This window comes from Channa argus, chromosome 12, assembly GCF_033026475.1.
Source record: "Channa argus isolate prfri chromosome 12, Channa argus male v1.0, whole genome shotgun sequence".
Classification (NCBI taxonomy): Eukaryota; Metazoa; Chordata; class Actinopteri; order Anabantiformes; family Channidae; genus Channa; species Channa argus.
In genome coordinates, this window is record NC_090208.1 from 2056522 (window position 1) to 2068538 (window position 12017).

At 38.4% G+C, this 12017-nt stretch overlaps 1 protein-coding gene across 2 annotated transcripts; it reads left to right on the plus strand.

Moving 5' to 3' along the window:
* Positions 1 to 995: 995 nt before the first annotated feature.
* LOC137136969 (zinc finger protein 665-like) lies at positions 996 to 11558 on the plus strand. 2 transcript variants are annotated; one of them, XM_067522785.1, is made up of 3 exons: positions 1569 to 1706; positions 7542 to 7610; positions 7864 to 11558. In XM_067522785.1, exons 2-3 carry the CDS (start codon positions 7581 to 7583, stop codon positions 9436 to 9438), a joined length of 1605 nt encoding a protein of 534 aa, XP_067378886.1. In that variant the 5' UTR covers positions 1569 to 1706; positions 7542 to 7580; the 3' UTR covers positions 9439 to 11558. The 2 variants fall into 2 exon arrangements, with proteins under 2 accessions (XP_067378885.1, XP_067378886.1); XM_067522784.1 differs by lacking the exon at positions 7542 to 7610 and having other exon boundaries at positions 996 to 1706.
* Positions 11559 to 12017: the final 459 nt, after the last annotated feature.

Here is a 12017-nt window from a genome sequence, read left to right on the forward strand (position 1 = left end):
CTTAGATGACACCAGTAATCCTGAGCAAATCTCCAAGTCCATTCGCAGAAATATAAACCCAAACTCGCAAGGAACCTCACAATTGATTATGTTTGCTGAAAATAAAATACACGTTGGTGAAATATTATACTATTTAGAAATAAAAGTTATGTGGATTAAAGCAAACAAAATGTGATATTGTAAATGAATTCTATACAATTTGCACCGTGTCATACAAAAGCTGTTCATTCTGATTTATATAAAAAAATAAAAATACAACAGTACAACTATGCCTACACAGTGAAATATCAGCGCATAAATACAATTAAATACTCACACATAGATACATTTAGACACATGCTTTACAAATATGTGTTCAGTTAAATTACTCAGGTCAAAAGGCAGGTCCCTAGTTTGAGAGACCTAAGCTATGGAGCAGATTTAAGATCAGCAGACTATCTGTTCTATTCTTTTGTTGCATAAATGCCAAAAGCCATTGCACCGGATTTGTGAAAGTCTCTGGGAAAAGAGAGGTTTCCCCCTTGTCCTGAAAGATTTCCAGTGATAGTTTGCTATTTCCCTGTGGGATATGTACAGTGGGGACAAACAATGAAGATTCTGGGGGACTGGAGTTACATGGTTGTATGTGTTTGCCCTCGTTATGTTATTTTGTCCCATAAACACAGAATTGCAGTGACCCAGCCTGCTAATGGGGAGGAATAACAAATATCGGACTGGGAAAAAAAGTGTTTGACTGGGGAAAAGTTTCCAAGTTGGAAAATCCTTGGTGATTCTGTTGATAAGATTCCTAGGACTGAGCTCAGTATCCATGGTTTGTCCTGGGGTTTTTAATTTGTGTCTAAACTACAGCTGAGCTTTACAATATCACAAACACGGACACACATTAGGCTCCTTTTCTCCTTTAAGCTCTGAAATTTTACAATTACAAACTTCGGATTTTTTTAAGAGTTTTAAATAAAGGTTGGACATAAGCACAGATAATGTGGAGGCTTTTTTCATTTGTTATACACGTTTGAAACATCATCAGTCTAATATTACGGAGCCATGCTTTCACACCTTAGCAACAGTAACTAAGAGGCGGGGGGTTGCGATGGGCCCATTCCCGTTCGTGTCTGTAGTTATCGAGAGATTGTGTGAGTTCGCTGGAACAGGGCGACAGTCAGAACAGAGACCTGGGGGATTTTATCAACCAGAACTACTGATAATATCTAAAGATGCAGGAGAACCAGGATCCCGATCTCGTCCTTCAAGTCCATATGAGCGAAATGAAGGAAGAGAATGATCCAGATTATATTAACCAGAGCAACACGAAGGAGGAGCAGGACCCCGATTTTGTCCACCACGGCCACTTCAAGAGCGAAATGAAAGAGGAGAACCAGGATCCGGATTTCATCGTTCAGGATCACTACAACAGCGAAATAAAGGAAGAGAACCAGGACTCGGAATTCGCCCACAACGTCCACGGCTGGAAGACAATAAAGGAGGAGAACTTGGATCCGGATTTCACGGATCAGGGCTACTGCAACAGTCGGATAAAGGAGGAGAACGAGGACCCGGACTTCATCAAACACGAACAGAGTGAAATAAAAGAGGAGAATCAGGAATCGGATTTTATCGACCAGGTTCTCTGCAAGGTTGAAATTAAGGAGGAAAACGAGGACCCGGACCAGCAGAACTCCGACCCCGCTGGTCCCAGCGATTCCCAGGTCAGTGTTAATGACTTAATGGGTAAAAATGGCCTCAGAACAAGACTAAAGAAAACAGGATGAGACTCGAGGGTCCGCTGTTATATCTGCCACTTAAGGTTTTAGACCAGATCTGGAAATATCTGAACTATAACACAGTGAAAGGTTTCTGTTCAGGTCTTTATGATGAGCTTTTTATAGACAACCAGGAAATCAGGTCTTTGTTGGGGAGTTTCCCCGCGTTGCGCATGCGCAGAGGAATGAGAACCACAACGAGGTGAACTGCATTTTTACAAATAATTACTGAAAATTATGTGTAAACAGTATTTTAAAAATCAGACATCGAAGAGATTCAGTTGAAGCTTTGTATACAGACATATTTAGACATGAGGTTACATTTAATATAAAGGCAAATATATTTTGGGAAACATCAAATAAGAAAAAAATAAAAAATAGGTAAATAAATGTAAAAAATTGACATTTACATTTACATTTAGTCATTTAGCAGACGCTTTTATCCAAAGCGACTTACAAGTGAGGTACAAGGCAGCAAGAATCTAAGTCAAGGAGAAAACATCAAAGCAAAGTCCTATCAGAAAAGTGGTCACAGTTCACGAGATGCAAGTGTGAGAAATAGCAGAAAGAATTTTTTTTTTTTAATAATTACCCCATGTAAATTAACACTATTGTAAAGACATTTGGCTTTTTTTCAAAAGGTCTATTATTTGATTAGATGTTTTTGTTATGTAAAACTTTAACAGATTTAATATCTCTTTCAGCAACTAACAGTTCAAAGGATGGCAGGATTTAGAAAATTTGCACTTGTGAATATGGTATTTACCCAACAGGAAAGATAAGTTAACAATCTGTTGTAATTTATAACTAGTGTTATTGTCTTTAACATACACTTTTATTGGGGGATTAGTCTGATTAGCATAGTAGACTTCTGCTTTCAAAACTCATAGGCTGTCAAAAATTCACAGATCTTGACATATCAGAATTAGTACGGTTTATATTGTGTAATTCTCTTATTTTATCACAAATAATAAATTAATGAGCTAGAAGCCAAATTTGTTCCCCACTGAATTAACTATATAGGATAAATTGGAAGTAACATTATGTCTCATAGTTTTTCTAGGTCAAAAAATATCTTGTACTCTTTTTTTTTTTTTCTTTTATTAATTTCTAATACTTTGTTAGTTTTTGTTAGTAAAGGTAATACTTATGGTTTGTGGTCAGAAAAGGGGGCTAAGCTACGTGTTGTTTCAGAGACTAATGGCAGTATTGCAGATGACAGAAACCACAGCTCAATTCATTTGTTTTGTTCCATGTGCATTTCTTTTGGTAGAGATGCATAAACGGCCACATCAATAACATTTAGTTGTTCACATAAACGTAACATTACATTAAATCTGGATTTAGATGGTTTTCTTGCTTCTATTCTGTATGTGTGACCATCTCCTACATTATTTAAATCACCTCCCTTAATTAAATAACAATTGTTTTATTTCACCATTATCCTTTTCCAATCCATCATATTTCTTACAAAGGTATTTTGGTGTCCATAATCGTCACATATCAGATATATTGCGAGAACAGCACAAGGTAGCTAAAGGCCTTCATAGGTTTGTCTGCAGGTAATTGTTCTAGTGAGTTTTAGAGTGTTTAAGTGAAAGAAAATGTAATGAGAAAGACATAGCGGAGATTATAGTGGAAATACAGAGACTGTCAGACATCAAATTTGCAGATTGATCTGACTCAGAGAACAGTAATGATGAGTGAGAGTAAGTTTCTATGTTTATTTAAACTATTTGTTGATAATTTCTGTGTCGTGTCATTTATCGGTCCTTGAAATATGGTTCTTTCAACATCTATTTATTGGTTTTATACATCAGTGATAATTATCGAGATGAGGAATATGTCCCCCCCATCACGCACTTCCTAAATGCGCAGGCTAGTGCAGTTACCGTCCACATTCCGGAGTTACGGATCCCTTTCCACTGACCCAGTTAAAGAGAGGTTGTGGCCGTGGCAGACAAGCCAGCAAACGGGCAAGACCGGTTTCTGGAGATTTTAAGGCTCAGCAGGAGAGGTGGCACAGTAAGAAAGGCCAAGATGTTGAATCTCCAACACTGAGGTTTGAGCCAAAACACTCACCTGGCCCCAGGATCAACACCACTGTCAGCTGGTTTCCTCTTAGCCTCTTCAAGCTGTTCTTCAGCAGTAATGTACTGCCCACCATAACAAACACCAATGCTACACAACGATTGGCACGAGGTGCACACTGCAAGTGGTCTCCCCTCTCAGTTGACACATTTTACATTTCTCTGTCCATCATCCTCTTTTCTGGCTATATACATGTGCACTCAAGAGCCAACTATTGGAAGGGGATCACAGACAGATTTGAGGCCGTCATCTATAGTCTTTACACAGCAGCTTGTATCGACATTAAGAACAATCTAACAGAATTTCCAAGAGCCATTACAATGACCTCCCACAGAAGCTTGAGACATTAGGTGGATGCATAAGGACAATCTCCTCTCAGTGTGGTGGATGGGCACAAAAATTGTTAATGTCTGCAGCAGCTTTTACAAGGTCATATAGTGGACTGCACTTAGAAGGTAAAGGGAGCAGATGGACACGGCAGATGCTGCTGTGAACATTCCTGTTGTACCACCACAATGCGGTGGTACAAAACATTTTTTTAATCTCTTCATTGACATCACAGTTGTCAACAGCTACATCCTGTACAAAACAGTGGCCAGGACTCAAAATCAGACCCCCATGTCCTATCAACAATTCAGGGAGGTTCTCATGAGGGAAATGGTCGAGCAAGCCAAAACTTTAGTCGCTGAAGCCTGCCCCCCCCCCCTCACCAACACTTGCATGGCCATGTACCAAGGGAGAATTGGCCCTCGGGACCATAGGAAGTGTGTGGTCTGTGTGGCGGAGAAGAAGGAGAAGGCAGACGCTGGGGTAAAGAGTGAAGAACATGAAGACCCATTTACTGCTCCAAGTCACTTTGCCTCATTCCTGAGTGAAATTGCTTTCTGGAATATCATGGAATGGGACTTCAGACTTCAGCCATTCTGTTTTTTCTTATTCTGTTTCTGTTTACATTATTTGAATTTGCAGTAGTTGTTTTCAGGGGTTCACTGCACTAACTGTCATTATTTTGTTTTCTTATTGCTTATTGACAGTGATCTCATAGACAGCATGCTTTTACTTAGTATTTTGATATTTTAGTTCATTATTATTTGTACTTTATATCATATATTTAGTTGTTCTAATAAGATTACTCCATTTGAAGAAAAAATTGTACATTTTGCTCTTTTCTTTTAATTTATACTGTGCTTGATGATAGAAGTTGATGAAGCACAAGTTACATTTCATACACTAAAGCACCATTAGATGGCAATAGACTCCTGTACTGGACAAAGGTGATATTTTCCAACCAGTTTTCATTCAAGGGGGATTAAAACCCATTTGACACACTTGCCAAATTAATGTTATCGTCAAACCTTTGTGGAAGCTTTGCACTTTGCTCAAATTCTATCACCTTTGGTACATTTGAGGTCAAGGATTTGCTGAAGGTTATCAGTGGCATCAGTGTGCATGGAATCATTGTTAGGATGGTGTTATCCTTTGTCAAATAGGTAGAAAAAAAAAGGGAAAGATAGAAATTTCATATTTCTTTGGTTTATTAAATTTCAATAAATATTTTTGACACTGGGAATATATTCTCTAAGGTTCCTATTTGTCCCTACACAGCAAGAACATGCATATTAACCTTACTGTTGTGGAGCAATTCATTTACCTATAATGTCTTTTTAGGCATTGTTTCCTGAAAATATTGCTGAGGTTAAACAGTTCAGATCTCCCCATTGAATTCTCCAATCTTTATGACATTATTGAGTTTCTTGTAAAAAAAAATAATAAGTGCATTAGAAACATTGACTTCCTGTTAGTAATATTTGGAATCCTTCTAACACTGAGTGAAATGAGTTTGAGGCTGCAGAAACTGCAGAAAGAAAATAAATGTCAGAAAAAGGAACAGAAGTATGAAGAAAAGAGCCTTAACCTCTTTTAGAAAATCACAAATACTCACAAAACCAGTCCCCTGAAAATGTCCATGTATCTGATGCAATAACAGTCAAGAGTATTGGTAGAGTTAGTTCAGCCTTTTAAAGCTCCACTGGACTTTTGCTTCACCAACTCAGTGTCCTGATGAGAGACAGCCTTAATGCAAGTCCTCCACCTTCAATGCAGACAACTGGACCCTTCATCTGCTCCTCTTTTCTTCCTTACAAGCTGTCTCACCAAGAGGCCTCACTTTATTCCTACAATCTTTCTTTGAGCACGTCAGGTCCTCAGTCCTATTAACAGTCTTCTTGATTTGACACTGTCCATGTTAGAGCTTGATTCACTCGTTTTGTTAGTGCACATTTTTCTTTTGGTTTGGGCAGGTAATGTAAAGAGTCCATAAAAAGTGTCCTTTGGTTCCAAATCCACCCAAACTTTCTTTCATATTCTTCTTAGTGTCTCTTTTCATCATTATAGACCCCAGTGGACAATGTTTATCCTAACAGTAGCTTGCTAAGTTAACAAATGTAGTTTTGACTTCAATCACCACAAACTCAAAAGACAATTTCGTAAGTGAATGTAGAACTGTCTAAAAGTGGAGTTGACCGGGTAAATGATGGTGCTGCCTCCTCGCTTTTAAAACTGCAATTTCTGTTAATGACAATCAGCGAGCTTTATTCTGCAAATGGTGTAAAGTGCATAAACTGCTGTTGTGGCTCCTAACTCCTGAACTGTAAGTACTAGAATAAATATGTGATTTGTCAGCACCAGTGGCAGCTCCCAGCACTCAATCGCATTTCCATTAGGAAATGCAAATATGTCCAGTTTTTTCTGTTTTCTTTGAGTAAAAACACAATAAAAATCATCTGATCATAACAAGTTGGGGAAGTAGAAATCGGGTAATCAAGAAATGATGTTAATACGCAAACCTGGTTACTGGAAATCCATGTATGCATGCAGCCGAAGTCTAACCTGATTTCTCCTCCACCTTGGACTTATTTTGGAAGTCTGGCTCACAAATTTTAACTGCATAGTGACAGAAAAAGCTGCTTTCTGGCTTTTTGTGTGTGTGTGTTCATGTTGCAGTGCAGTGGGACAAAAAGGGAAAAAAATCTGAAACCTGGTTATGGGTATCTGTGGCAAAGAAATCGGCATTCTCGGACAGAAATCTCTGGGGAAACCAAGTTTCTCTAATCCGCTAACCCAGTTTTGGAAAAAAGCTTTACTGTTTACATACCACTTGAGAAATTAGCTTTTGAGAGAAAGCTGACAGTAACCTGGTTACTTAAACTGACATCAATGCACTTATTGCTTCAATTATTCAAGGTTTTTGGGCACAAGCTTATTCACAGCTCTTTTAAGGTCCCTGGGCATAACGACTAACTATGTAATCTATGGAGACATACTGTGCATTTGTGATCATTTTCTTTATTAAATTTAAAACTTGAGGAAGAAATTTTATTGGTCATTACGTTCAGTTTATAATAACATTCCTTTTTCTATTTAATCCATCCCCATGTGCTTAGCATTGGGCAGCCACAGGTGGTGCATGGGAAGCTAGCGCTGAGTGTCTTGCTTAAGGACACAACTTGTGTGTGTGGGCCGGGATTCGATCCGGTAGACTTATACATTCCGGTCTGCTGCTGCCTTAATGTGAATCTCGTGCACAAAGACAAGCAACAGAGAGGGAAGCTTAGATGTCTGACATTACCAGGTATCAGATGTGACATGGCTACCTTTAGTTTGATTTTATTTTGTTGTCTTAATCTGCAGGTGCCATTACTCCAGCTTGATGACTAACCAAACCAACACATGTGCTTGTCGCCAAGGAAACAGAGAAAAGTAATTTTATGTATCAACCTTATAAACTCCTCTGGGCAATTAAAAGTGATCAGTTAACCTAAAATGCATGTCTTTAGACTGTGCGAAGTAACTAGAGAACCCTGTACTCAGTCAAGCTCGAGGAGAACATCCAAACTCATGCATTCATCTGCTTATTTTTGCAGCCTCGTGTGATGTCTGCTACAAATTTTACACATCTAACGCCACAATAAGACTTAACATTCTCTCTTTTTCTTTTCATATGTCACTTCAGAACCAGAGCAGAGCAAAGAAACCCCAACGTCACCGCTGCCAGCAATGTAACAAAGCCTTCAGAACACCATCAAAGCTAAAGATTCAGAGAGTTGACGGTGAAGAGATGGCACACAACTGTGAGCAATGTGGGAAATCCTTCACCATATTAAGCCATGTAAAACTTAAGAAGCACGTACATACTGGATTGAAACGGTACAGATGTGACCAATGTGGTAAAATGTTCCTTTATAAATGTCATCTGAAAAACCATCAACACATTCATAGAGGAACAGGGCCGCACAGTTGTGAGCAGTGTGGGAAAGCTTTCACCACATTAAGTAACCTAAACGTCCATCGCCGTGTACATACAGGAGAAAAACCGTACAGCTGTGACCAATGTGGGAAAATGTTTACTCAAAAAGGTCACCTACAAAGCCATCGACCAATTCATACAGGAGCAAGGCCATACAGTTGTGACCAATGTGATAAATCTTTCACTGCAGTAGGTAGTCTAAAAAGACATAAATGTGCACATACTGGAGAAAAACTCTACAGCTGCGACCAATGTGGAAAAATGTTTGCTCATAAAAGTTCCCTAACCAACCATGTACAAATTCATACAGGAGCAAAACCATACAGGTGTGACCAATGTGGGAAAACATTTACTCAGAGAGGTCACCTAAGAAGCCATCGACAGATTCATTCCGGAGCAAAACCATACAGGTGTGACCAATGTGGCAAAGTTTTCACCAGACTAGATAGTCTAAAAAGACATAAATGTGTACATACTGGAGAGAAACTGTACAGTTGTGACCATTGTGGAAAGATGTTCGCTCAAAAAAGTTACCTAAGAAGCCATCGTCAGATTCATACAAGAGCAAAATCATACAGGTGTGACCACTGTGGGAAAATGTTCACTCACAAAAGTTACCTAATAATCCATCAACGAACTCATACAGGAGCAAGGCCATACAGTTGTGACCAATGTGGAAAAATGTTCACTCAGAGAAGTCACCTAAGAAGCCATCAACAAATTCATACAGGAGCAAAATCATACAGGTGTGACCAATGTGGTAAAGGTTTCCCCAGAGTAGGTAGTCTAAAAAGACATAAACGCATACATACTGGAGAGAAACTTTACAGCTGTGATCTATGTGGGAAGATGTTCAATCACAAAGGTCACCTAAAAACCCATCAACAGACTCATACAGGATCAAGGCGGTACAGCTGTGCCCAGTGTGGGAAAGGTTTCACCACAGCAGGTATTCTTAAGGCCCATAGTCGTGTACATAGTGGAGCGAAACCATACAGCTGCGACCAATGTGGAAAAGCTTTGACTACAGCAGGTAATCTAAAAAGACACAAACGTATACATACTGGAGAGAAACTGTACAGTTGTGACCAATGTGGAAAGATGTTCGCTCAAAAAAGTCACCTAATAATCCATCAACGAAGTCATACAGGAGCAAGGCCATACAGCTGTGAGCAATGTGGGAAAGCTTTCATTACCATTAGTAAGCTAAATGTCCATAAACGTGTACATAGTGGTGAACACCTGGGTTCAGTGCGAGAAAGCCTTCACCACGTCAGGTGAATGTCCACCAATGTGTTCACAGTAGAGCAAAACCTCACAGCTGTGACCAGGTTCGGTAACCTTTCAGGACTTTTGAGTATCTTAGCAGCCCACAAACACATTTGCATCGGAGTCAAAGTGTTAAGCTTTGATCCATGTTAGCACAGATATTTTCTCATGTCCTCTCCCTGTTAAAGCTTATAGATACGCTTAGCTTATATGCTTAAAGCTTATATGAGACTGAGGGATTGGTCTTCTTAGTTATTAGGGTGATCTTTACTCAACTTTCAGAGCTGAATATCTCAGCACTGTTGTCCATGCTTTTCTGAGTCTTTCTCAGAGGAGGTGTAAGCACCTCTCGTCATGAAGTAATGGCACATAAACAAAAAAAACATAACAAAACAGGAAAATAAATTTGGGAGCGGGCTTAAAACATTTTAAAATTATTTTAAGCTTTTAACTTTTTGTTTAATGCAATAATTTATCCTTTGTATTTTAAAATATAAATGTGTTAATCAGACTGCTAGAGGTTTCTGTGAAGTACAAATTCTCTTTTTAAATAGATTAACCATTGCATCATGGACATGGACACAGACTGCATTTGCATGAACTTAAGTAGCCAGATTACTCAGAGACTCAAGGTACTTCCCATTACCTTATTTCTCGACTACTAACTTGTTGCTCCTCGGCTGACCTTGAGATTATTTCCCATCCGGCATCGTTGAGGGCATCTCAATTGTCTTATTTCTGTTCTGTTCATTTATTGGACCATCACACCCCTTTATTGGAGACTGTTGGTGATGCTGCAGCTGATTGCTCTGATTTAACACTGCAATTTTATACTGTAAAAATCCTATAATAATCTAAGCTGTATTATTAGAAAGGACATCTCTTTTCTTTTAAAAGCTGTATTCAGAGATCAGATGCAAGTGTGAGGACAGAGGAGAGAATTTAGTATTTGGAAAAACCTTCTGAAAAACCAGCTTTCTCTGGTAATCAGCAAATGGACTTTAAATGCACCTAAGAGATGCAGCAGACGAGCAATCGGATGTCTTCTCCACCTTGGACTTAGTTAAATCTGGAATCCAAAGTATCAGTAAATGCTGCCTTCTGACTTAAAAAAAAAAACAAACAGGTCGATGTGCAGGGGGGAGAGAGCTGATATACAGCACAAAGTCAAAAAACAAAATCCAGTTTAAAGTGACTTATTTAGAAATGCAGAAGACTGTTAATGTTAGATCCATTTTCGTGGGCTTGATTTGAAAAATGAGGCAGCCCTCCATTGCTGAAATCCATGTTCTGCGAGAGAAATCTACAGCAAGAATTCAGGTTTCACTAATCCACATGCTGATATTGGAAACTAACCATTTACATGAGTTAAAATGTCGGCTTTCCCAATTGTAACCTGGTAACTGAAGTGCATGTAAACACTGTAAATGAACTGTTCTTCATCTTTTTAAATGCTTGCAGAAATAAATGTAAATAAAAATGTAATATTATATTTTGTGCAAGTTAAGTCATTATGAGCTTAGTGGCAACATTTCTGTTACATAACATAACATAAATGTATTCAATGTATTGTGACAAGTAAAAATGTAACACTTGAGTATGATACTGAGTGTCAGCCAGTCTCTGTGAGCACTGTGAGATGTTTCTTCTTTCCACCATGTTTGGTTGTACAACAAAAATGTCCCCAAATGCTCTGTTGCCTTTACATCTACAGCATTAAAGTGAAGTAAATCAGTCGGCCGCACATTTAGTCGTTTGGTTAACAACAGAAGTTTATACAGATGAAAAAAATCACACACATATTACACACTGACATCACTTGTCGTTAGAGGCAACTCATGGTTGGTGTTTCTATGGGGACTTTTGAGAAGTTAATGACAAAACTTTTTGTTGTAAACTTTATCAAGAATTAACCTTATAGTCAATTCTTTATTGATTTGATTCTCAGTCCTTGATAATGATATGCTTTTATTTTGTCTAGTGATTAATAATTGACCAGCTCAGATTTAGATGTAATGATTTTGTCATTTTGGTTTCTTTACATTTTTGTCCAGCTCATGCATGATGCAGCTCATTCTGTTCTGCTGTTTGATTTACATGTATAATGACTTTTAATATTAAAATAACTGCTGATTTTTCTCTGTTTGTTTTTCACCAGTTCTGAACAGTTTAAACATAAACATTTTGCAACATCCATCCATTATCTTCTGCTTTATCCAGAGTGAGGTCACGATGTCTTTCTAGACATCTTATTTAACAAATACTGTATTTTGTTTAATACTTTAAATCTTGTAATCTTGACAAACACATTAACCACTGTTTTAATTATTAACCCTCAAGTGGGTCAATACAATATGTAGTCAATACACATGGATACATGTGGGCGGCTGTAGCTCAGTTCGTAAGGCAGTACCACAGGATCGAACCACAGGGTCAGTGGTTCGATCCGCTCCTGGCCAAACGTCATAGTCATAAAACAAATGACTTTGTTTCATCAGCTTAGACATAATCTTTGTTTCATGACCAATCAAACAATGCAGAAAACCAGGAAATTCCAAACAGTCCCTTTACTTTTAATTCTACAGTTCTGT